The following is a 25,539-nucleotide window of genomic DNA, read 5'->3' on the forward strand; positions in this document are numbered from 1 at the left end:
CCAACCGCGAAAGCACGTGCGTCCCGCTCTGCGTCTGCTGAAGCAAAGACACTCCTGTTCATTTATCAAGTTTGTTTATCATGCAAACTGATAAGCCTTTCAGACAGACTGGCAGATGGGCTGCATGTGAAATGACTTTTTCCTTCTTTTTCCAATAACTTCATATGATATCTTCCATTTCTCTTCTCTTCACACATTGCAGCGCTTTCTCTCTCTTACACTCATTCTCCCTCTCTCTCTCGCATACACATTTGATTGCTCCCCCTCCCACACTTGTGTTGCATTACTTTCTCACCCTTTATGCGCCATCCATCTTCACCGGCAGCCAATACAGGAACTGTTGGTGGAGGGCCATTTTCTGTGAATCTGAGCATTGTTACGTCTCTCCTGTTAGCTATTCATGAGCTCCCCTGGCTCGGGTCTGCATACCTGACTGAATGCGGATATAACGAGAGTGTCACGTCTAATGTGGGCGTGTGATGCATCCCGGAGGGGGAGAGTGGGAGATTACCTATTTATCATAATCAGGCTAACTGAAAGAAGGTCTTGACCGCCACCGTTTTGTTTTTTTAACAGCAGAAACACATGGTGTGTTCGCTATGTCTGCCAAGGTGTGGTTTTGCAGGTGCTGTGGTAAGAAACCATCATATTTTTGCAGCTCTGGGCCAACTGCACTCTTCTCTTTTGGTTATGGAAGACAGGTTTTCAACAAAAAAAAAAGTACTAAAGTTGTTGGGAGTGTTGGGTAACTTCTCTGATATCGCTCAGAGGTGGCAAATCCAGGTCTTGAAAATGAAAACCCTGCCACGGTTTGGCTTCAGCCACAGGTGCTTCTACTCAACCGGCAGGTAAACGACTTCATTTACCTGAAGCACCTGTGGCTAAAACCAAACACTTTGACAGTGTTTATACTTTCTGGACCTGGATTTGCCATCTCTGATGTCGCTATTGCAGCGTTGTAATGAGACAACAAAAAAGCAGGCCGCTGCCACAAACTGGAGATTGGAGTATAATACTTCTGCGTCCAGAGCTAAGGTTCAGCAACAGGATAAGCTAACGTTATCATTGAATCACTTTGGATGTGTTTCAATGACAAATTTGACGGACCGCTGAGCAACTGGCAGTGGTTTAGATTACTCCTGCCAGTGGAGCAGTTGGTGGTAGTCATTGGGCCACTTCCTGATTCATAGACCTCGCATAATGTTTTATTAAATCTGGACCGACCGAACAGGTTCACTTGACTCGGTTTGCCTCAGCAAAATAGTGTAGTCTTGGTCGTGGGAAAATCTCTGACCTTGCTAGTGTGATGGGCTATGAATGCATCATTTGTAACACGAATGCTTCTCAGCAAACGGCGGACAGCTTTGATTAGGAGAAAATTGTTTATATAGAGGAAACTAAAGTCGCCAAGAAAACAGGTCTTTGTGGCAAAGTGGAAACTGTTGGAAAAAATACTCGTACTGACACAGAATAAGCTAACGGAAATATATATATATATATATATATATATATATATATATATATATATATAAAAGATGCTGCACTGCTGGCAGTAGTTGCGGAGGTTCTTCCGGATTCATTGCGGAGACGCTACGAATGGCCGGATGGGCTGTAACATTGATGTTATCGTGGTACAAACATACACAATGTGAAAACACAATCCTCATCCGGCTCATTTCTGGCTCCATTCATCAACACTCCAAAAAGTTTCATGAAAATACAAAGTTGTGTGGGTTTGTGCGATCCTACCAACCAACGTTCGTGCCGTACCAGACATACCATATAATCAATCAAAGTGACTGATGCATTGGCCAGTCTGTGCTCTCAATACGTTATCTTCAAATTCAAAGGTTTCACAGCTAGTCATGTGTTTGATACACTGCGCGCACACACAGACACACATCTCACCACATTGACTTACAAATTGTGAGTAGTGAGGAGATGAAACTCTGAACTTTGAATTCTACGCCGTCTTTGAAGTTTTCGTGGTTCTCTCTCTTTCAACCCGTCCTGTTCCTCAGCCATAACGTGTGTTTCCGAGAGCAAGAGAGAGTGAGAAAGAAAGATCTACTATCTTCTCCTGCGGGGCGATGGCCATATATGGTACTAAAAAAAAGCGCAACAAAGAAGACTTGGACATAAATATTAAAACCCAAGAATCAATTCAATGTCTTATGTATCTTCCGTGACATGAGCTCAGGGTGGGCACAGTTGGAATGAGCGGTCTTGTCTTTTTGCATCAAGTGCCGATGGCTGTTTTATTATGGGTTCCAAGTATTATTTTACTCCTGAACGCAGGCCAACAATCAAGCCAAATATGTTCTGGAAGACTCAACTCCATTACTTATTTTCCCCAAATATCAGTCGAGACAAGACAGAAGAAAACATGTCAGTCCTACTGTTAAAAGAATTTCCCTCACATGATGAAATGAAAATGACGGAAAGCAATGTCACCCGTCTCGCCCACCATCCCGCTTGTTAAACTGGGACAGCCGACTGCTGTTAATGACTTGCCGGCGTCTGCAAGAGTACACGTGCACCTGCAAAAAAAAAACACAACTCCAGTTTGTCTCAAAGCATAGCGGTGACAGCAAGCTGATTAAAGATATTCAGAGCAGCAATCTCTTAAAAAACTACCCCTCACAAGTGCCATTTGCATGCAAAAAAAATTAAATAAATTCCACCTAAAAATAGAAATACCTATCGCAACAGCTCTCGGTGAAATCGAAAAAAATCCAGACAATTAGCTATTTGGCAAATAATTAGTGTACCCGCGACACTGGGCGTGTTCCTCATCATTAGCTAGTTGTTGGGCGTTACTGGAAACATCTGTGCTGGAGTCGTGGTTGACCTTCTATCTATCCTAAGTCGATATCTTTAGTGTGCAAACGCTAATGAGAACGTCGCAAAGACAATGTCGTTCTTTCTTTTGGAAGGACATCTTTGTTCCGCTTTATTTAAAGACTTCAACACAGAAAACTGTACGTTTACCGAAACGTGAGTATGCCTGTATCCCAGAGGAGGCAGTCACGGAGATAATTTGGGGCGGGTGACGAGAGTGCAGCAAGACATCAGCCAGTGGCAGATGTTTGCACTCCGTGGAAAAGGAGGAAGTAAACATCCACATTTATGCTGTCTTACCTGAATGCACACAGCACACGTATACACACATAGTCGGTGGAGTGTGTTTCATAGGACACGGAATGAAGTACTGAAATATAATCACAAATTGAACCGTAAACAATTATTGCAGTATTTTTTTTTTTTAATTATCATTATTTTATTTTTTTTAACTTAAGTGACTTAACATTTATCACTGGATTCATTACAAGGATTTGTGTACGGTAGAACACGCAGTCAAGTCCAATTTGTTTGCATTTCAAAAATTGCCATCATAAGACCTTGATAAAATTTACAGCCAATTTTTTCAATTTAACTTTGGTTCAAGTGTCAAAAAAAAAAGTTAACCACTGTTATTATTAGTACAATAGAACAAGACATGGGTTACTCGTTTCAAAGTATACCGGGTTAAAATGTTTCAGTGCAGGCAAAGTGACACAAACCTTTCCCGCTCGTTGTTGCTTTAAGCAGTTAGTTATTTTAGTTGAATTTAGTTTAGTTTATTTGGGCATAGTACATTCCTTGATAATTCATTTACATACAATATTCAGTACATAGGAATGAAAGCCCAAAGGGAGTAGGCTGAAGCAAAAGCTTGTAAAGAGAGCCGAATAACTTTTTCACTTGTCAGAAAAGTCAGCTCTATTGGAAATTTTGAAGAACCGCGGCTTCCACAAGGGATTGAAATAGAAAAAGTTAATTACTAAAACTACAATCGGTAGAACACGATTGCTTGGATATTTTTCATACAAAATTTGTAATTGTGCTCACTTGCTCACTGTGCTTTCTAAAGCTGAGCCATGATTGGAAGTTATCTGAGCCCTGAGCCACTGTGATGTCATTTCATTCGACAGAAGCGACAAAATGGCCGCCCCCTGAGATGGCTAAAAAGGGGTGGATTTTGCTGCTCAACTCATATTCCACAGATGCAATATCAACCAAAATGCTTTGTTTCAACTAGTGGTTCTACATAGAATATATTATTGAAAAAAAATCTTTGGGTTGACTTCCATTTAATCCATTCTGACACTTCTATGTTCAAGTTTTTGTGTGACTTTATAAAACTCATTGAGAACAATACGCTGGTCCTTACTTAAAAATTCTGGTTGAATTCTAAACTGTATGACCATCGAGGTGCTGTTTTATATGTCTTGCCCATGTCATGCTATACACTGTGTTGAGATGAAGTGAGGTGCTCAGAGTCTGTTTAATACACCTAATCACCTGGTAATGTGTTAAAATACATCATCCATACATACAAAAACATACACTACCAACAACAACAAAATAGCAGAAATGGACAGCACAAAGTGAGCGAGTGACTTAGTGGAAGAAGCAGGTCATGGAAGTGAAGCTTAAACTGTTCTGTTACTCCTGCCCACGTACTGTAGCTCGCAGGTAAATAGCAATGGCCAAGGATGTAGCATATACACTCTCTTTTGAAAAGAGAATGGAACGAGTGGGCCAGTTCAGGAAAAAAAAAAAAGATGGGAAAAAAAATCAATGCTATTCTATGCTAGAGATGGAAGTGAGATGAACACATGGCAAGGGGTATGATAAAAGTCTGAAAATAGACATAAAATAATGGCCACTGTGGAGCAACATTCAAAATGGATGACAAAGATGGACACTGGAGACTCACTATTGGATTTTGTCGGCACCTGAGCCGGAATTACTCATCACTCTTAGCATGTATCATTGGATAGAGTCTATGAGTGAATGATGGTGCGATGTCAAAGTGTCAGTAGCACTAAAAGGAGATGCTTGGGAATGCTTGAGTTTGAAGGATTAAGTTTGGATGAGTGGAACAACAACCCCTGGACAAAAAATAGAAATTTCACTTAGATGAACAATTTGCTTGATTGTTGGAGTAGGTGCATAAACCTGTAAATAAAATCTTACACCTCATTCATATATGACAGTCGTGCCACAAAGAGGGCACAGAACGTTATCAGTGCCAGCGCACATCCACAAAACACACTTTTCATACTTCTGCCACATGGTAGACACCACTGGAGTGTCACAGCCAAAACAGCAAGACTGAAAAAAAAACAACTTTTACCCACACACCATCACACTCCTGACATCACAATCTGTCAACAACACTGCGCAATATATTTTTTAATTTTGCTCACTCACGTTTACACTGTGCAGTATATATGGAACCTGCAATACTTGAATAGTAGGATGCTTCTATTATTCCACATTATATACATTTTTTTTTTTGTACTATTTAGACTATTATGATTATGATATATATATTTTTAAAATTATTTTTAAAATGTTCTTATGTACATTAGCTTTAGTGTTGAGCTATAGCATAAAGCCATGTCTCATTTAGGGGTGCCACAAACGATTATTTTGCTAGTCGACTAATCACTAACACTAGTCGCGATTACTCGACTAATAGGATAATAGGTAAATGGCAGCAAGCTGCTGCTCTCATAATAACCATCAATCGCTTACAGCTTGAATTCTTTATGTACAAATTAATCTTGAAGACAATTAAGATGACAGTACATTCAACTTGTATGAAACTTTGCAACTTAAAGGGACGGTGGGGTCGGGATGGCCATGTTTTCACTAACAAATTCATTTTATATATTTTTTGATTAGGAAAATGAAAAGAGTTGTCATTTTCTATTTTATCAATAAATTTGGGAGAAATTAGGAAATAAGTGACTCCATGAATAGCGCCCCTTGTTAATGAGAAGAATGGCCGCGCCCCCTAGCGTTCTATCCCTGTTCGGCCGGAGTCACGCGAGTAACCGATTCCAAACTCTCCATTGGAAATCATTGTACTTTCATTGCTTATAACAAAAACGGCGATCAATTGAGCCAAAATGTGTGTGGACATCTCTAATAATGCCCACTTCACCATATCAAAAGGATTAACCTCTCTGTGGCTGATTTATATGAGAATGAGGAAATGCGGAAGTCAGCAGGGCTACATAGATTTAGACTGGGATGAGCTTCTTTGCTTAAAAACAAAAAAACACTGCTTCTTTGCTGATCACGGTTAGGACGAGCGAGGCATTTAACACCAGTCAGGATATTTACAGAGACTGAAGTGGAAATGAGTAGACGTGCACATTTATTTGGATGATGAATGGCCCCATTTTCTCGACCGACAACACGCCGTCCAATTTGGAACGTCATAAACAGCCGAAAAGGTACGTTCCACTCAGTTGTGGAGCCTCGCTGGAACTTTTTGTTCGCTGAACATTGACGCTTGTTCGATGAGGGCTTACCACTAGGGCTGGGCGGATCGATCCAACAATTGATGTTATCGATACTAAGCAAGTACTTGGAAAGTTACAACACACCGCAACCTGTGTACACTAACTGCGGCTATCTTCTAGACATGATTGTGCCTAGGTCAGCAATGAAATCAGGCCAATAACTTGCTTCCTTTTTTTAAATGATCGGGCATCCCCATTGCACTGCCATGAAAGGCAGGGTTTGCATTGTATTGAATATATTTGGTGAACTGCGCCGTAACTTTCGGATTCTGTTGCCAACATGAATTAAGCCCTTACATTGTTTTACCCACAATCGTTCTGTTTACGTCACAAATGACCCGGATTACCACTACTGCGCATGTGTGTTGCAGACAGGAAAACAGCCAGCAGGAGAAGCGCGAGAAGAGGCACTTTCGAGGGAAAAACAATGCGGCAAATTAATATATATATATATATATAAATAAACAACGTATCGACTATTAAAATTTCGAGCGTCGACGTCGTCGTGATTAGTCGACTAATCTTGGCGGCCTTAGTCTCAATTAGATTATTGCTGGATGTTAGTCTTGTGGTTTCCCAGGTATGTTATACCCGTATATTTTCTTGTCATTATTAAAAGCCTGCAAGCAATTCCAGTCATGCCTATTATCATTTCATTGAGATTTACTGCCATGGCAGGAAGCTATTTTGCAGGAATATTTTGGCGTTCTGTGCAGAACACCCACACGGGTGCTGTGATTATGACCTTTCTCGACCAAATACATATGACCCCCAGCAGTGGTGTGCACTGAAGGGCTTCAGAGCCTTTTCTGCTGGCCTAAACATTATCAAAAGCACTGACCTGCATTTAAAACTTACATGAAGTTGTACTACCCCGTAATTTATTTCCAATAGGCTTTTGTCTTCATTTCATAGCACGTGTCTTGGTTGTGCTGGGGTGCTGAGCGAAGGCCCGTGTCCAATTCTAAAAAAAAATGATGCTGATGCCGATTATTAGCGCAGTCAATGTGAAAATCTGCGTTCAATTGATGTCCAAACGCATTGGAATTTTTTTCTTCTTCTTTTTTACCAAACACCCCAAAAATCCTTTCGAAAGCGCTGATAAACATTCAATATACGATTTCCACAGAAAACGGAGTGAAAATGTTGGAAAAAAATCCTGGAGAAAAAAATGAGGAAAAAAAAATACTCCCCAAATATATTGGAAAAACTATTGGAAAAAAAAGGCAAATCTGCAAATCCATGGGTGCCAAACTGTGAGTATGCGGAGGTCAAATGTAATCAAGGAGGGCGGTAACCAATATTTGAAAACATTCATTTGCAGTGAAAGCGAATATATTGACATCAAAGTAAAAATAATGAAAAAAAAAAACTCAAAATCTAAACTATGTTGAAATGTCTTGAAGCATTTGAGGTTTTTAACACAAAGCTTTTTCTTTTAATTACTGCCAACGAGAATAGACAGCTTTGTTTTAAAAGTCTAACAAAAAAAATACTGGGACTTCACAGGGTAAACAGCTTGTCTTGAATAAAAACCTCAACATGTAAATAGCTTCGTAAAGTTTGCAATAATAAGTGACGTTTATCAAAATGTGAATATTACTGAAATGTGAAAATGTCACTTTTTTTTAAAACTTCCAAACAAAAACTGCAGCAGTGTCAGCAGCATATCTTATAAAGTGAAGTGAAAATTAAATTAAATCAATACAAAAATAGTTCCCTAAAGGTAACCCAGTTTTAAATTGATCTCTTATCAGCCTTCAGATTTTTTTTTTTTTCTTAAAGCCATGTGCCAACATTCGTCAAAATGCCAAATACCATCGCCAATAATCTGTCCAATTTAAAAATGTTCATAATGTCCAATATCCAGCTGTAACCATCGTGCGTGAACCGGCTCAAAGTCACGATTGTGAAGCTGTTCAGAACGCCACCTGTATTTTATCCAGCCATTATCATTCTCCAAGAGCATCCATTCCATTCTCTCCCCCTGTACTTCTTCTTGTTTGTTCGGATGACCTCCCCTCCACCCAACCACTTTACCGCCGTCTGCTCTGCTGGGCTGTAACGGCGATACCCCTTGGCGCCGCGCTCGCGATCTCCACCTTCAATAATGAATGAGAGGATACAATTCGTCAATCACTTCAGAAGCAGGCGGGCAACAATGTCCAAGGTCAGTCCAGTGGCAGCTTGTCAGAGGGCCGATATGATTGGTGCCTGGACGCGTGCACACAGAAGAGAGCAAGCGAGAGAGAGACAGCGGGATGGATGGTGTACTTAAGTCCAAAAAAAGAAATAGAACAAAAGTGTGGGGGGGGGGGGGGGGGAGTGAAGTGAGCTGGTTTTAAATGATCCTCCAAAGAGGTGAGACAAGATAAGGATAATTAAACAATAGCACAATTACAATCACTTGACAGAGAGTGGAGCAGGAAAAAAAAAAAAAAAGCAATAGAGAGAGAGAAGCAAGGTCGTTAAATACACAAGCTTAGGCATACGGTGCCTGCCCGGCGCACCTCAAGGTCGGACATCGCTTTCTCTTTTTCTACAGGCAGGCTTCTTCTGTGCGTAATTGTGGCTGTTGAATGACGTACAGCTCGGAGACACTTTTTCATTGTGCCTCTTGTCTGAGTGAAGTCGTATCTCGGAATCACTTTGGATCTGGGTCGAGCGTGTGTGTTTGCGTGTGTGTGGAGCCCGGGGCGATAGTGTAAAGGTTGTGGGATGATCGTGTCCGACAAGGACACCCCCCCCAGGAGTGAGCTGCTATTGACCCCATCCACCGCACTTAGACACACACACACACACACCATCAACTTATTCCCAGCAGAACATGTTTTAATGAGGACATGTAAAGTGTTCGGGGGATAGGTGTATGTGGGTGTTGCGCAAGATGAAGCAAAGTGAAGTAAAACAGAGAATTAATTATTGTGTGTGTGCCACACGCCAAAGTGTGGAACTTTTTTCACAGTCACTTGTGTACACAACTTTTCTCAGTGGAGTCTTTGGTCGCAGTGGGAGCTATTTATTTCACTCCCTTCCAAAAGAACAGACGCCAGACTAAATGACAAGGTGTTCGAGACTCCCACTTATTTCTGTTTTCCAAATGCGTTAGAATCGCTCACAAACCAGCCACAACATTAGGTACATATGCGCAGTCGAATGAGAGCCAATATCCAAGCTACATAAAAGTACATCTGCCTTTACAAAGATTAAAAATGCTCTGATGATTTCTATTTTTTTCTGACTACTTGTATAATCAGTGAGACTGATTGAGACTGTCAATCAACTTGTTGTGATCATAGTTTGCAGTGGCGCACCACCACGTTTCGTCTTATTTTGCAGTCAAAATTCTCCGCATGATGCATTTTGGGTGTTAACCACTGCAAGCAAACACAACAGTATACACAAAAATGGAATAACAATCAATCAATCAATCAATAAAAACTCTATCATACCTAAAAAAAGCAACACAAAGTGCTTTACAGAACAGGTGATCAAAGGTAGCAACCTATTTGAACAAGAAACTGTTCAAAATTGTTGAACAGGATTAACATTTACGATTGTTGGTCCCACTGCGGGAAAAATCACTAAAACGCCCCACACCACAGGATAATCGAGTCATGCTTATTCAGTCAGGGCTTCAATGTAAGAACAAGTGCAAGGCATCAAGGGTGTGGATGTAGCAAAATGAAAATGCAAGAGGCTTGAATTTCACATGGTAGGCTAGGTCCACACCGCAGGCAGATGCGACGCAGATCGGATTTTTTTGCCCATATGCGACCTGTATCTGATTTTTTTTATGACAGTCTGAACGGCTCAATTCCGATTTTTTCGAATGCGACCTGGGTCGCTTTCATATGTGGCCCTAGATCGGATACGCATCCGATCTTTTCCAACGCGTTCGCGCTCTGAACGGCCAGGTCGCATATATCCGACATTGACGTCATCCAGAGCCCAAGATGGGGAGGGAAATTACTGGCAGCAGGGAGATCGAATCTGCAAAATTTGTTTTGAGTTTCACTATTAACTTAATATTTTACTTTAATTTAATCCCACTTGAAACATGAAGCATAAACATGGCGATCGTAGTAAATCAGCCACGGCTCAGATAGATTCATTTTTTACGCACGGTTAGGACGTGACATCATCGTTAGTGATGTCTCCATGAAATTAGATATTGAAGTCTCGCCTCATAATTTCCCCCAAATTCTGCATTTATTTCTACCTGCTACCTAATCGCTTGACTGTATAAATGCCCCGACACGCTGGACCACATTTTACTTCCGCAAACACACCGTCGGGTGTGACGTCGTCTCTTCTTCTGCGCATGCGGGCCACTTTGACGACGCATGTGTTCATACGGCAGACAAGGCCGAGGTCGCATTTATAATGCAATGTGAACGCTCACACGAAAAAAATCTGATATTTTCAAAAAATCCGAATTGGGCATTAAGACCTGCGATGTGAACCTAGACATATTTACAAGGTCATTTTGTACTTGACACAACAAGCAAGGATGAATTGGTGTGAGGCTAGCAGAATAGTTTCAGTAGTTGAATGAATACTTTGAAATCAATGAATAATCATTTTAATAATCAGGATTTCAATCTCTACCAAGTGGCCCACTGACCATAGACCGGTGCTTCGAGACTACTGCTATAAGGTGAAAACACAACATTAAGTAATGCATCCGTAGTTAACCAATTCTTCATTTTATTCTTCACTTTTACAGTCCAATTACCCAATTTTTTTGTCCGCATCTTCTGCATTAAAAGAAATGTCAGGACCCGGCCCCCCGACTGTCCGTTCATGTCTGATGTGTGCTCGTCAGGCGATCAGAGCCGACAGTATCATATAGCATTTGTGTGTCCTCTAGCAGATGTGCCCTGCAGGGTGGCCCACCTCTTAGAAATGTCACTGATCACAGTCTCTTCCATCTGATTGCCTCTCGCGCTCTCTTTCTTTCCTGCTCTCACTGTCTCCCCTTCGCATGCAAACGCACACATGCACTGTTAATGGCATTAGCAAGTGACAAAGAAGGCAATAATCCGACATTTTCGAGCTACTCGTAATTAATTTAGGTTAATAACGCAGCGTTGTTTAACATAAATAATAACATGCTTGCATCGGTAATGCCTCAAGCAGAGATGATATAGTAGCTTTGTCTAATTGCGCTCTTTGTTTTTTGTTTTTTTTACATTCCTATTTACGTTTAACTACCGCGGTGCCTGGAGATACGAATGACTCGGGAGTTTTCGGGAAATACAGATGAATCGATTGTTAAAACAGTTGTTAGTTGCAGCCCGAATGAATAGATTCCAGTGGTACCTCTACTTATGAAATTAATTGGTTCTGGAAGAAATTTCTTAAATAGAAAATTTTGTAAGTAGAGACGTGTTTTCCATGTAAATGCCCTAATGTGTTCCAAGGTGCCCAATATTCAAACATAAATGTTTTATAAAGCATAAAAATGCATCAAAACATGTAACAAATACACGTTACAATTAGATTATTGCACAATAAATGAGAGTTGTGCATAATGTAAAAAACAAAGAAGAGAGTAAAGAATAAAAATGATGGTGGTTTACCTTTTAATTGCTGTCCTCATTGCTTTTTGCCCTCTTTGGTTCATGTTCTCTCTCAGAAGTGGTTTTTGTCTGGCGTTTTGTCAACAACTCATTTAATAACGTGGCGACTGTTGATACATATTATTTGGCGAGATCAACCAAACGCATCCCTTTTTCATACTTTTCCATTATTTCTTGCTTTGTTTATATGGACAAAACCCCCTCACCAATTTTATCCTTTTTTTCTTTTCCTCATTTCTAATTCACGTAAAACTCTCGGAACACCTCATGGCCCGAGGGGCGAATGACGAGGACGCTGCATAGACATGTCTATCATATATCTATCTATCTATCTACCTGTCTATCTACACACATAGACACATACGGTAGATGTCCCTCTTAGCCAATGGGATGCCAGGAAGATGCTGAGTAATAGCCAATGGCAGAGCAGCTATGAGTATGTTGCGTTCAGGAAACTCTGGAGCTGCGAGTAGCAGCTCATACTGTATTTTTACATTTCGTAACCTGAAATTTCTTTTGTAAGAGGCAATATTTTCCTGTTGAGGCGTTTTGTAACTTGAAAATTTCGTATGAAGAGACGTTCGTAAGTAGAGGTACCACTGTATTTGTCGAGGCTGGACAGATTCATTGTCACATTCTGAAGATTTTCGTGATGTCGGAGGATACATTTTCAAAAAGTGTATACAAGGTAATTTGGAATAATCAAAGTCCCAAAATAACCAAAGCTCAAAGTAATAAACAAAAATTTGGAATGAACTCACCACAATAGGAAATGACAGAGGCAACCGTGACTGACAATGAAGTGACAAGACTAATAATAATAATAATAATAAAAGAATAAAAGCAAAAAGACAAAAACAACGAGGGACACCTGAACAAGACATAAGTGGCTGGAGGGAGCTGATAGGTTGATACAAGGCACCGGGATGAGGAGAACAGGTGGGAAGAAAAACCAAACAAATAAGGCAAGGCACAGTGAAAACAGGAAACAAAACTCTAATCAAAACAAAGCTATCTTCTCTAGGCACCACTCTATGCTTTGAACGGAGTCGTCAAAGTCGCGACTATTCCACCCAACGGCAGTGTGCTCGTGTGCGCTCGCACCTGCTTGCATTTTTGTGCGGCGTCGTCGGTAACTTGTGGTCTGTTCTGACATCTGTCCATCAGAGGGTCGGGATCAGTCAGTCACCTGTCGTCTCGGATCTGATAGCTATCAGTCAAAGCTTATGGAGAGCGTGATAGGAGCCGGCGCCGATGGATCCGGGGGTCGGGGGCGGGGGGTTGGAGGAAAGGATGTGTAATCTCCGCTGTAGTCTTTTAAAACAGCCGCTGCTATTGTTAGTAATTTAATGATAATAATAGCAAGAAAGCGCTGGCACTACCTGCAGCCTCCTATTTGGGAATTGTTGGAAAAGATAAGAGGATGTGTCTTATAGCCGCGAGCCAAGGAAATATTTTGTTCCCGCGTGTGCATACTTATCTGCTGTTTTCCCATCCAGGAAAAGAGCTTATCATCCTTGAGCCCGTGGCATCGCTTCCCCTTCAAGTTCAGCAGAGTCCTTTACGAGTCAGCAGGGCGCCACGGGTCTTCCAGTCATGGGGCCACTTTAACGTAATCATGAGCTCAGGAGGTGGTCTTTCCTGATCAAGTGTCTCATATAACATTCTTAATTGGTGTGGTTGAAGGACCTGCGTCGTAAGTGAATTTACATATGACAGGGCGCTAATTAGACGTGTTGATTGATACTTATATATGTTTATCACTTTGCTTTTGATTAAGTGTACCTGATTATAACACAGGCATGATTGAACCAGTTGTTGTGGGTGAGCTGTTCCAAAACGTTGCTTGACCTTGTTTAATTTCCAAAGCAATTTTTTTATGTGGGAAATAATATCTGACTGTTGGGGCTAAACAGCCGCTGATCCTTAAAGTGAAAGTCAACCCAAATATATTTTGTTCAAGAATATGTTCTATGCAGGCCCACTCTATTCTCGGTATTATGATTAATATGAAATATGAGTTAAGCGGCAAAACCCATTTTTAGCCATCTCAGGGGGCGGCCATTTTGTCACTTCTGTCGACTGAAAATGACATCAAAGTTGCTCAGGCCTCAGATAACGACCAACCACGGCTCACCTGTTTTCTGAAACTGAGCTCTGATTGGTCGTTATATGAGCCTCAGAATTATTCGGACACCGATAGCCAAATTTCATGTATAATTGACGTGAATGAGGTGTTTGCTTTAATGTGTTAATGTGCGTATACGATCGATGATGATCTGTAAATTATGACATTAAAACCAAACACGGACTTTGCATAAAGTGAAGAATATCTGCCGATATGATCCAGCAGCCTGTCGGATTTGTGTCAAGTCTGCTGTTTGAGTAAACGCATACTTTATCACATCAATCAACATTGCACACTGTACATTGTTGGAACTATCAATGAGGTGTTAGCCTTCATAGTTTTACATAATGCCTTTATATCACCAGTAAATAAATTCAGCATGAGCAGCAACGGTCAAAATCTTAGCTATCGCGTTCATCTATGAACCAATCCATCATCATCAGCCCCTTTCACCTTGCATTGTCTCATTAATTACCTCCCCCCCCCCTATTTCTTTCAGCGTGCTATCAACATGCAAAAATTTTAATTCATCCCATCCCCAGCCACTGTGTTGCCCTAATTGCGTGTTGTAAATGCCTGTTAAAACAAGCACAGGCAGATTTATTAGATCAAAACGAACTAGAACTCATTTGCACCCAATAATCAAAAAGTCTTCTGCAGTGGGGGGAAATGCTTAACCACACAAATTGCTACTGCTTATTAAAAGTAAAATGGCATGTCATAAAATGGACTGATTTAGGTATTTCCTCCCTTTCATCCCCATGCGGCAAAAATGTGTGCGTGGGTGTGTGTGCAGTCAGACAGTGAATCAGTATTCATCATAGACGACAGTCAATTCTGTCAGCCCGGTCTCACGACATGGGTTGTAGCTCTATGAAGATGAAGTGATTTTTCTAGGGTGACTGCCCCCAACGGTGACCTCTCCCACTCAAATTCATGAACACCACATGGTTTCCACCACGGATAAAAACGGTTTGCCTTTGGTCGGACCTGCAAAATTGGTGGAATTCGAACACGCATTTCATGCCTCAAAGTCGAGGTGTGACCGCATTAGCCTTTGGCTGTATACCTCTCATTTAAGACAATAGGGGATGGATTCGATTACATTACTGTTTACGGCACTATGATTTCATTATGTTTGCAGTTATCGATGCATACAGATAAATTGTGACAGACTTAAACATGTGATTATTGTGCTAGGTGGAGGAGTGGGCTGTGCGTCAAGACATTAGCGAATGATTTATGTGACATGCCTCAATCATATCCCAATTTTTATTTACCCCAAGTTAATATGGGTGAAAGTTATTCACAATTATTCACGGGCGTGTTAGGTTGGCCCATTAGCTCCCCGACGCGTATGATGGTGCTCTCAATCATGTTGTGGCTTTGCGGTACCTTCAATACATAAAGTATATACCACAGCCCTTTGCTCACAAGAGCAATTTAAAATTAATTAATTCTCCCGGCCGTATAAGACAAAACCATTTTTAGCAGTAATGGTGAAATTCAGCATAAAGTTTAGAACATTAAAGGGGTAGATTTTAGTCAAGCTTCAGTCAAGTCAAGCATGCTACCAAGGTAGCATGATGTAATAGAGTGCTACAATAACACTATGGGCTCAGTTTTCGTGCCCAGTGTAAGTCTGGCGCAAAGTGCGGCACAAATCTATGCAGGGGCGGGCTAAAGTAAGTTCTGGTATTTTTGCAGACCTGTCCCAGCTGGCGCAGCGTGGTGCGTTCTAAAGAAAAATAAGAATAAAAACGTTTTGTGCCGTTGTGGGTGTGAACGCAGCCAACTTGTTTCGTCGCCAATTGAAGCGACTCCTCTCATTCCCTTTTAATGTCGTGCGCAAGATGGACACTGATGGTCCTTGGCACTGATTTGCTTAAGTCCTCTGGCATGTCGAGGCATGCATATTTATATATCATTCTTATATTCTTGGTCACTCAACACGCAGAGTGGCTAAGAGTTAAGCCAGTTAGCAGCCAGCCAACTTTGACCCTCTTATTCGGTGACTTCCACTTCACTCAACAGGCCCTGCCTTTAAAGGCACACCTATATTCAACGTCACGGATACTACAGTGTTGAACGTGAGGATGACAACCCCCAAAAATAAGACCTGTGGTATTACATGTACGAAGCTATAAAATACATCAAAACAAACCATAAGAACATCTTAGGGTGGGTTATCCTCCAAGGAACCACTGTCTTCATTTCCTTGTTTGTCTTCCAAAAATCTCCCAAAGTGTTTGCTAGATAGCTAAGAAGTACCAATACTACCTTTTTATTTGCGTACACACATGCTCACACCGGCCTCTCGACTCTCCTGTCTCATTTGGAGGCCAGCCTCTCTGTTAGTCGATATTCCTCCCCAAAGTGCAGCGCACTTTGGTGTGTGCGCGACCATGATTTTCAATAGTTGGACGAGGTGCTTAAGGCATAATGGCGGAGAGAGGTTTGTTGACAGCGGGCGACAAAGACAGCAAAACATCCCGTTAGCTGACCTTGCTCCTCTCAGATGCATGCTAGCGTTTGCCGTCTCCATCTGTCATTCCTAATGGACTTGGCTTTAAAGCACAAGGTAGGATTAAAGGGCCATGAGAAGCGCAGCGAGCTCTGAAGAAAGTGCAGATAAGTGAAATAGCTGGGGCACTTCAAAAACATCCACATGGTTCTATTTTTACATTGTGCAACCGTGCCTGCCTTTCTTAGTCGAGTCGTGGGGTATGATAAACCGTTAAGGTTGCAACTCTGCCTCACACGCGCGCACACGCGCACACACATACGAAGATGAGTCATGTCGCTGTTCAACAGAATGACAAGAGGCAGTGCCGTTAGCCATCTTGTGAGGAATTTTCCAAATAAATTCTTATGGCCGTGTTAACACTTACTCACCATTGCCTTGTCCTTCTCAACACTCTCTCAAATCCCCCCCCCACACACACACACGCATGCACACGCACACAGGCTCACACATAAATCATGTGTAGATGGAACATTTCCCTCATGTGCACAGCGAAAGCAGCTATCAATCCAAAGTAGAGGGGGCAACTAAAGATGGAGAGAAGGGAGGAAAATGTGGCCCTTGGATTTCCACAGGGAACGAGGAGTGTGGAAGCGAATACAGCAGACACTGAATGAGAGGGCTGCTTAGAATGAGGGAGGAGACTTGAGGGTGAAACAGTTTTGACCTTAAAAGTCCCTCCTTATCAAATAACTTACTAGTTGAATACAGCTCACCATCAACTCGTGGTGGTAATATAAACTTAACCCAAGATTTCTGCATTTATCTTCACGAAAGAAAAGTGATATCATCGAAATTTTTCAGTATAAAAAATATTCTAGTCCTCAGGTGTGGAATAATTGACTGCGTTCTTTCAGCATCAAAGATTTTCTCAGTCCTTCAGTGCTGGACAAATGGCAAAGTACACAAGAAAAGTCCAGCACATAGAATTTATTTCTCTGCGGAGTACAAACCTGAGACTAAGCTGCAGTCAACAAACATGAGTTTATAATTCCATGAAAATGTTTGGAGTGTTATCCATCCATCCATCATCGATACCGCTTATCCTGTACAGGGTCGCGGGGGGTGCTGGAGCCGATCCCAGCAGTCTTCGGGCAGTAGGCGGGGGACACCCTGAATTGGTTGCCAGCCAATCGCAGGGCGTTTGGAGTGTTATATATAAATTTTTCAAAACATATACATGGTTCGACGTTAACAGTGGCCAGATGGACTATGGGCTATTATGGCCATGTTTTGGACCTCCCTTTACCTTATAGGCGCTTACCTGACCGGACAGGTACTAATTTCATAAATAAATACAAATTAAAATTAAAAAATTCAATCAACACGTTCTTGCTTTTCATGCTATAAATGAAATAATCATTGAAATTGATCATATTGTACCATGAGTATATGGGATCTCCACAGGACCGCCACTCAAAAAGGCTTAATGGTGGACTTTGCAAAATATGAGAGGTAGTAGAAAATCTTAAAAAAAAAAAAAAAAAAGCATGAGTACATTCATAAATTCAATTATTTGTATAAGAGGTGACAGTATTGACAAAAATGCAAAATTAGACACCGCAGCATATTTTGGAATATTGGAGGTTGCTGGTCGCTGTCTTCATTTCCTTGTTTGCCTTCCAAAAATCTCCCAAAGAGTTTGGGAGTTTGGGAGTATGCGTAGTAAATTCAAGCATAGGGAGAACATGCAAAGGCTGGAAGCTGAGAATAAAAAAAACAGAACACATGTATATCAGGAAAAAAAAGCAAAAGAAACTTGCAAAAAGAACAGTCTCCTTGAACATTAACCAGGATGAAATAATTGAAACCATAGAGAAGCAATAGATAGAAATATAAAGTTGTCTACAGAATATACATCAGCATATTTCATTATTAGCTAATTACCACAAGCGACTTGGAACTGTCACTCAACCGCTCAAAACATTCCATTCATTGTCCAAGGTTGTTGGCACTTAGTATATTAAAACAAAGTTACGACTACCGGCTCACTACTTAAAGATGATTCACTTTTAGTCTAAAAAATAAAATACAACAAACTTGAACGGAGAGGTGAGAGAAATGTTCAAAATGTTTGGAAGTAAAGCAGTTGGGATCCATTGTGCCACGAGTGCATATGCAATGTTATTTTGATGATGCCTAAACCATTTGCCAAATGTACCTTGGAAGACCGGGTGAATGACTTCAATTATTTTTTCGGGCTAATAATTGGACCCCCAGCTAAGAGTCTGTATGCACTTTTTTATGACGGCATATAATTTAATGGTTTTACTGTTACCTTTAACAGCTGCCGTTTTCTATTTTTTCCCCATGACCTGCACCATTTGTTTATTTGCACATGAACACGGTGACCTTTTTGTTCTCCATTACTTTATACTGTTCATCATCCTAAATGAGGAATTTTCAGTTTTGCTTTTAAAGCGGAAGTCAACCCAAATATATTTTTTTCAAGGATATGTTCTATGCAGGCCCACTGGTTGAAATCCGGCATTGTGATTGATATTGCGTTTGTGGAATATGAGTTAAGCAGCAAAATCCACCCGTTTTTAGCCATTTTGTCACTTCTGTTGGCGGAAAATGACATCACACATGCTAAGGGGTCAGATAATGACCAATCATGGCTCAGCTTCATAAAACAGGTGAGCTGTGAGTGATCGTTATCCAAGCCCTGAGCATCCGTGATGTCATTTTCAGTCGACAGTAGGGACAAAATGGCCGCCCCCAGAGACGAAACGAAAGGGTGGATTAACTCTCATTCCACAAACACAATATTTATCAGAATGCCTAGTTTCTACTAGTAGGCCTGCATAGAATATATTCTTGAAAAAAAATATGCTTGGGTTGACTTCCTCTTTCAGAACATAATTCACAAATGCATTACGTTTGCATTGCTTAGATTTTTCTACAAAGTCAGATGTTTTTATCGGAACCATGCTTTCATATCTGCCTTGGCATTTGCCAAATGCCACATGTAAAATTAATATATAATATGCAGATTCTGTTGAGAATATACAAGTTGTCCCAAAAATCATTATACATTTTCTTTTTTTGAGGCGGGGGGTTCGTTTCAGTTACAATTTGGAGAGATGCAAGGCGTGTGGACAGAATAGGCGTTGTCGTTTTTGTAAGCATGTCATTCTCTTTCCCACGGCTCAACAAATGACATTCGAGCAGCGCTGCAAAATTACCGCTTGGTAAGAAGTTTTTCTGTCCCGGGCTGCAGATGAGAAGCTTAATGGCCGTCACACTGCTCCAACCCGTAGTGCAATTTACACTGTCCATGGTAAGGTTCGTGAAAGAAACAAACAAACCAAAAAACCACACAGCGGAAGGCCTGCTACTACCACCACTAATGATCACACTGAACTCTGAGAGCAGGCATTTTCGCAAAGGCAAGGAAAGAATCTGGAGAGCTGCACTGGAACTCAGAATCAACAAAAGCTTGATTCAGCGGATGCTTCGGAGGTTGATAAAGCTTTACATGTACAGACTTCAGGTTGCTGAGCATTATAATCTCCCACCGCCTTTGAACAAGCTCAAGTTGATATGTTTACAAAAACGACAAAGCTGTCAAAGGCTGATGACTTCACGTCTGTCCAAATGATACCTGAAACGAAATAGAAAAAATAAAGATCGTGACTTTTGGGGAATACAGTTTATAAATGCTGATTTTATTTTTTAATGGAAAATAATACACACATACCTGGCCCTATGTGAAGAAAGACATCGTGTAAAATGTTGTCCATGGTGGAGCTTGTCCATGGTGGAGCTCGAGCAAGATGGCTTGTTTCACATTTTCCAAGAAACATTTTGATCATCCATCCATCCACAAAACTTGTAGAAATATTTTGAGAACTGACAAGATGAGCAATATAGGCCCGTTACACCTGTCATAAATATAACGTAGCATTTAAGAAAAGGGACATATTGAAAACAATTTAACATGCTATGACGGTGTGATGGCCTGTGGCTGCTTTGCTAATTCAGGACCTGGACGACTTGTTATGATTTTTGGAACAATTAATTCTGCTGTGTAGAAGAAAATTCTACTGTTATTAGTTCGTGCCCTCAAGCTCAAATACTCTTGGGTTATGCTAAACAACAACCCACAATATAACAAGTCCACCTCTGAATGACTCAGGAAAATACAATTATTGAGATGGCCTCAAATAGGCAGTTTATGCCTGTAATATGATTGAGCGTTGAAACTTATGTCCGATGAATATATAGACAAATAAGAAAGTTGAAAATATATTTTTTACATAAAAAAATATAAAAGCGTTTCTTACTGTGCCATCCATTAATGCTGAATGTTTACCAGAATATGGAATTATTCTTTCAAATTATTTGATTTGAAAACATATGTGTCTCTTTGTTTCCCTCAGAGGTGGCACCATACCTGCGAGGGGTCGGCCTGGGGCAACAAGTGGTGCTGGAGGGAAACAGACTGGTGCTGACCTGCTTGGCTGGAGGCAGTTGGCCACTGCAGTACCGCTGGTCACTCAACAGCAGCAACATCACAGACTGGATGCCGCAGTACAGGTCAGCTGGCGCCAATTGGCCGCCTTGGTCTCTTTGGGCTCTGTGTACATGGCTAACGGTGTCCAAAACATTTCGGTCAGTTTTCATTAAAAACGAAAAATCTCTATCAGCATAAAAAATGCATTTGCATATGAAAGGAGGAAACAGAATCCATATGAAAGTCATAAATGTGGGTGAAAATACAAATACAAAAACAAAACATATATATCTATATATATATATATATATATATATATATATATATATATTTTTTTTTTTAAATAATAATCTGTTCTCTTCAGACTCCGGGCTATTTGAGTACATGTAGTTGCTCACGTAGTCACAGCGCCCTCGGTCGTCATGGTAACAAAAGCCCATTGGTCCTGAGCGGGGCAGGTGAACTGGTCGTTTTATCAAGACACCTGGAAACCATTTTAAATTGTGGACAAAACGTCTCCTTTAAAAGACGGTGCCGGCATTTGAATGACAAAACCAAAAACATTATTGCAAAATTCAGTTCTTTGCATCGCGTCCCTCGTTTTCCTTGACCCGTGGATGGTAAGAGCCTAGCTTGTACTTGTTCTCAAAAGTGCTGCTGTGAAATAAAATGATTTTTCATCATCATTTAAAATAGTGGCAAACTTGGGAGAGCTGATCCACTTGGGTGAGGAAGAGGTTGAGGCAGCAGGAGTTTTTTTGTAACACGTTGGACCGCTCTCAACATTCTGGCAGCTGTAGTTTGATGAGGTCGGCACTACGGCAGATTGGCAGGGCGCTGTGTGTCGTCTTTGCGCTGCTGTCAAAATTTATAACAAGTCTGATGTGAGGACAAACACCAGAGAGGACGCAAAGCCACAGGATTTTATGAGTACATTTTACCTCCGGTCGTTCAAAAATAGCTAAAAACAGCCACTTTTTTAAAGACAGCTTTGGAATTTCTTGACAAAACCTGTTATGTAGTACTCACAGAGTGAGTGGTTCTCTCTTTTATCAGTGGCTGGAACCTCGCCCATAGACCTATTAAAGTCTTTTTGAGTTACTAAAAATACACCATTGGCATGTTTTTTTTTGCCATTACAGTTGAGTTACCTCCACCATGGTTGTTATGTTTTGGCTAATTGCCTATAATTAATTCTACATTCTATTTATAATGTCAGTAATGTTATTTGTTTGATTTCACCATAGAGTCCTGACTTTTGATTTTGATTTGAGGTCTGCACAATAAATGTGCTCAAAATTACATTACAGTAGATATCATCTTTTTTTTTTAATCAATTTAGTTTTGGTAAAAGACCATACAACTCATCCAGAAATACTAAGTTTAATTCATTATATTGTCATTTATTATTGTTTAATAAAACCCTTTCTTTAGGTCCCTGGGATTAGCCTGCAAAAATATTGCTCCCCAAAATTAGAATATTGCTTCTCATTGATTAGCAAAACTGCTCCTCAAAGTAAAAAAGTTATTTCAAGCCTTGTGCATTGTTTGTCTGTTGGCAGGAAAACAGCCGCTAAACACACTTGAGATGCATTCTTAGAGTGGAGCGGGAAAGAGGAAATAAAACAGTTTTCATCAAAACAAAAAAAGTTTTCAATCTTTTCGTGTTAAGCAGGTGCAATCCTGGTTACGCCAGGTTAGTAGATCAGCTTTCAGTTCCAGGTTTGCGCTCGTTTTTTTTTGCCTGCACAAACCTTAGGTATATTAGACGGTTACAGTACAAATTCCTGATACTGAAATATGTATACTATGCCTAAAGAAATAATGATGCAAGAATCACATTATTAATATTTTATGGGGAAATTGTAAAGTCAAGGCGGCACAGTGGTCGACTGGTTAGCATGTCCGCCTCACAGTTCAGAGGTTGTGGGTTCGATTCCGGCTCCGGCCTTCCTGTGTGGAGTTTGCATGTTCTCCCTGTACCTGCGTGGCTTTTCTCCGGGTACTCCGGTTTCCTCCCACATTCCCAAAACATGCATGGTGGGTTAATTGGACACTCTAAATTGCCCCTAGGTGTGATTGTGAGCGCGGATGTTTGTTTGTCTCTGTGTGCCCTGTGATTGGCTGACAACCAATTCAGGGTGTACTCTGCCTACTGCCCGAAGACAGCTGGGATAGGCTCCAGCACGCCCGCGACCCTTGTGAGGATAAAGCCGTATGGATAATGGATGGATGGATTTTAAGTCAATTAAGTTTGGCTCCGTTTGATGAGCAGCACATCTAAAGTCGGACAGTTTCAAGACACTTTAAGTATGTGTTTTCTTCCCGGCAAAAGCAACCCGATTTAGCTGCTTTAGTTTAGAGAAAAGATCAACTAATTGGCAAAAATAGCTGAAACACCCTTTTTTTTTTTTTCTATTCACAATCTCAAATTCACTCGGTTCTGAAATTGCGGATGTTGGATTTGCAGACACATTGAGCCCACCCAGTAACCAAGGGCAGCCTGGTCGATTCCAAGCCGGCTCCGCCAGTAAAAGCTGATTCAACTTGTCTTAAATCATCCAGAGAATTGAGCTCCGCAAGCGAGGCAGCGACTGTGTCACCAAAATTATTGTATTGATTGGCAACTGTCAACACTGAACTTTGAGTTCAGTGAGATATATACCAGCTAAAGTTGCCAGGTGCTTAAGAACTACAGTGACAGCCCCCGCTGGCCGCGGCTAAATAGAAATGTAATGGACCCCAGTATGACAGCTAGCGAGGGAGAGCTACCGTGTTATATTATGTTATGTGCTATTCCTGATTAAACTGAATTATACGAGCCTTTTAAGGATGATGCCAGCATACAAAACAATGCATATACGGCATTCTACCGTACGTGTGTATTGGTGTTGTGTGCCCAACTTGGCTCATACACTGACAGCCTGGGAGTTAAGTACTTGGCTGGCCTATTATTCATAATCAGCCCCTAAGCGATGTCCAGTTTAGTGTGTATGTGTGTGTGTGTGTGTGTGTGTGTGTGTGTTTGTGTGTGTGTGTGTGCAGTTGTGCGTATTTGCATTGGAGAATTTGTCCAGTGTGGCAGCAACCTAGATCCTACGCCAAGATTGCCATTAGGGAATCACTGTAAATTCAAAACCCATTAATACATTAATAACCTCTCAGGAATAAAAGAAAAAAAAACATGCATGCCATAAAATAAACATGCAGGTGCTAAGTCAGTGTAAGGTTGCCAAATAAAAACATTTTGACAATGAAACCCAACAGCGCTACCTAAACAAACTATAATGACTGCTCTGTTCAGTGAATGCATTCGTTTCACTCTTTACCAGGCACTCGTTAAACTCACTGGAATGTTTTCAATTTCATTTTCTTGTACATTTGACATAGATTTGTTTTATTATATTAGTACAAAAAAATATAAAAAAGTAAATCAATTTGATGAATCACAATAAATAATTCATTATTTACATAACCCTGAATCACAAATGCGTCTCAAGGAGATTTACAAGCCCATATTTCACAAAATTCAAAAGCTCAGAAAACTAATTTCGGGGAAAGAAAAATGAAAGAAATCGTTGTATGGGATCACAGGTGGAGGGATCCCGTTTCGATAATGACCAGGCTACAAATGATGGCTATCATTAATCACATGATATGGTGCTATAAAATGTTACTTTAAACACCGTGGCAGTTCATTTAATGAAAGGAAGTGGTCTTCCTCAGTCTTGGCCACTCGATGCAGAATCCTCCATAGCAACAGCCTCACTTCGCTTATTGCCATCTAGAGCATCCCCGCTCTGTTCCGGGGCGAAGGGAGTTGGCATTAAAACAGGCCGAAATTCGATGTCACGGGGTGAAGCTGGGCGAGAGACTAGTTGCATACTGGTTTAACCAAATGTGAAAAATAAGTCAAAATGTAAACATTTCTACAAAGGTAAATATAATTTGAAACGTGTTTGTTTAGCTATTTCATGACTTAAGTATTATATTTATTGTTTTGTTAATGTATGTATTCTTTTATATATTATTTGATCCATTTATTTGTTTCACTGCTTTGAAAAGCACAGCAAAAATAATCCCTCACAGTGACCCATCAAGAGGAGGTGTAGGTGGGATCCAGGATTTCATTGGCTATGGAATGATTGGGCGAATTGTTATTGGAACTTTTTAATATCATTCAAGCAGTCAGATTCTTGATATGTTACTCATTTTATGACTGCTACAAGGCACCACTAATCAAATAGTCTAACACACTTCAGTGTTTTTTTTACATTTGTAAAAAAAAAAATTAAAAAAAAAAATCAACATTTTTAGGAATCATCAGTAGCTGATACAATATATTCCTTTGAATTTATACCAAATTTTAAAAGTTTTGTGTCAACGAGAGAATTTCATTCTTTGCATTAAATCACATCATTGTACTGTATACTGTTCAAAGGATTGGGGATCACTTTGAAATGTTCCTTTTTAATATTTAA

The 25,539-nt window shown here is 40.6% G+C and overlaps 1 protein-coding gene across 3 annotated transcripts in view; it reads left to right on the forward strand.

Moving 5' to 3' along the window:
- sdk1b (sidekick cell adhesion molecule 1b) overlaps nucleotides 1-25,539 on the forward strand; it is a 325,525-nt gene that overhangs the window by 120,396 nt on the left and 179,590 nt on the right. For all 3 annotated transcript variants that reach the window (XM_086033471.1, XM_086033472.1, XM_086033473.1), the window contains one exon: nucleotides 20,985-21,141. In XM_086033471.1, coding sequence (XP_085889597.1) covers nucleotides 20,985-21,141 — 157 coding nt within the window. The remainder of the gene's footprint in view (nucleotides 1-20,984; nucleotides 21,142-25,539) is intronic.

Source organism: Filicampus tigris, chromosome 6 (genome assembly GCF_054856515.1).
Source record: "Filicampus tigris isolate MCC_2025a chromosome 6, RoL_Ftig_1.0, whole genome shotgun sequence".
NCBI classification, from domain to species: domain Eukaryota; kingdom Metazoa; phylum Chordata; class Actinopteri; order Syngnathiformes; family Syngnathidae; genus Filicampus; species Filicampus tigris.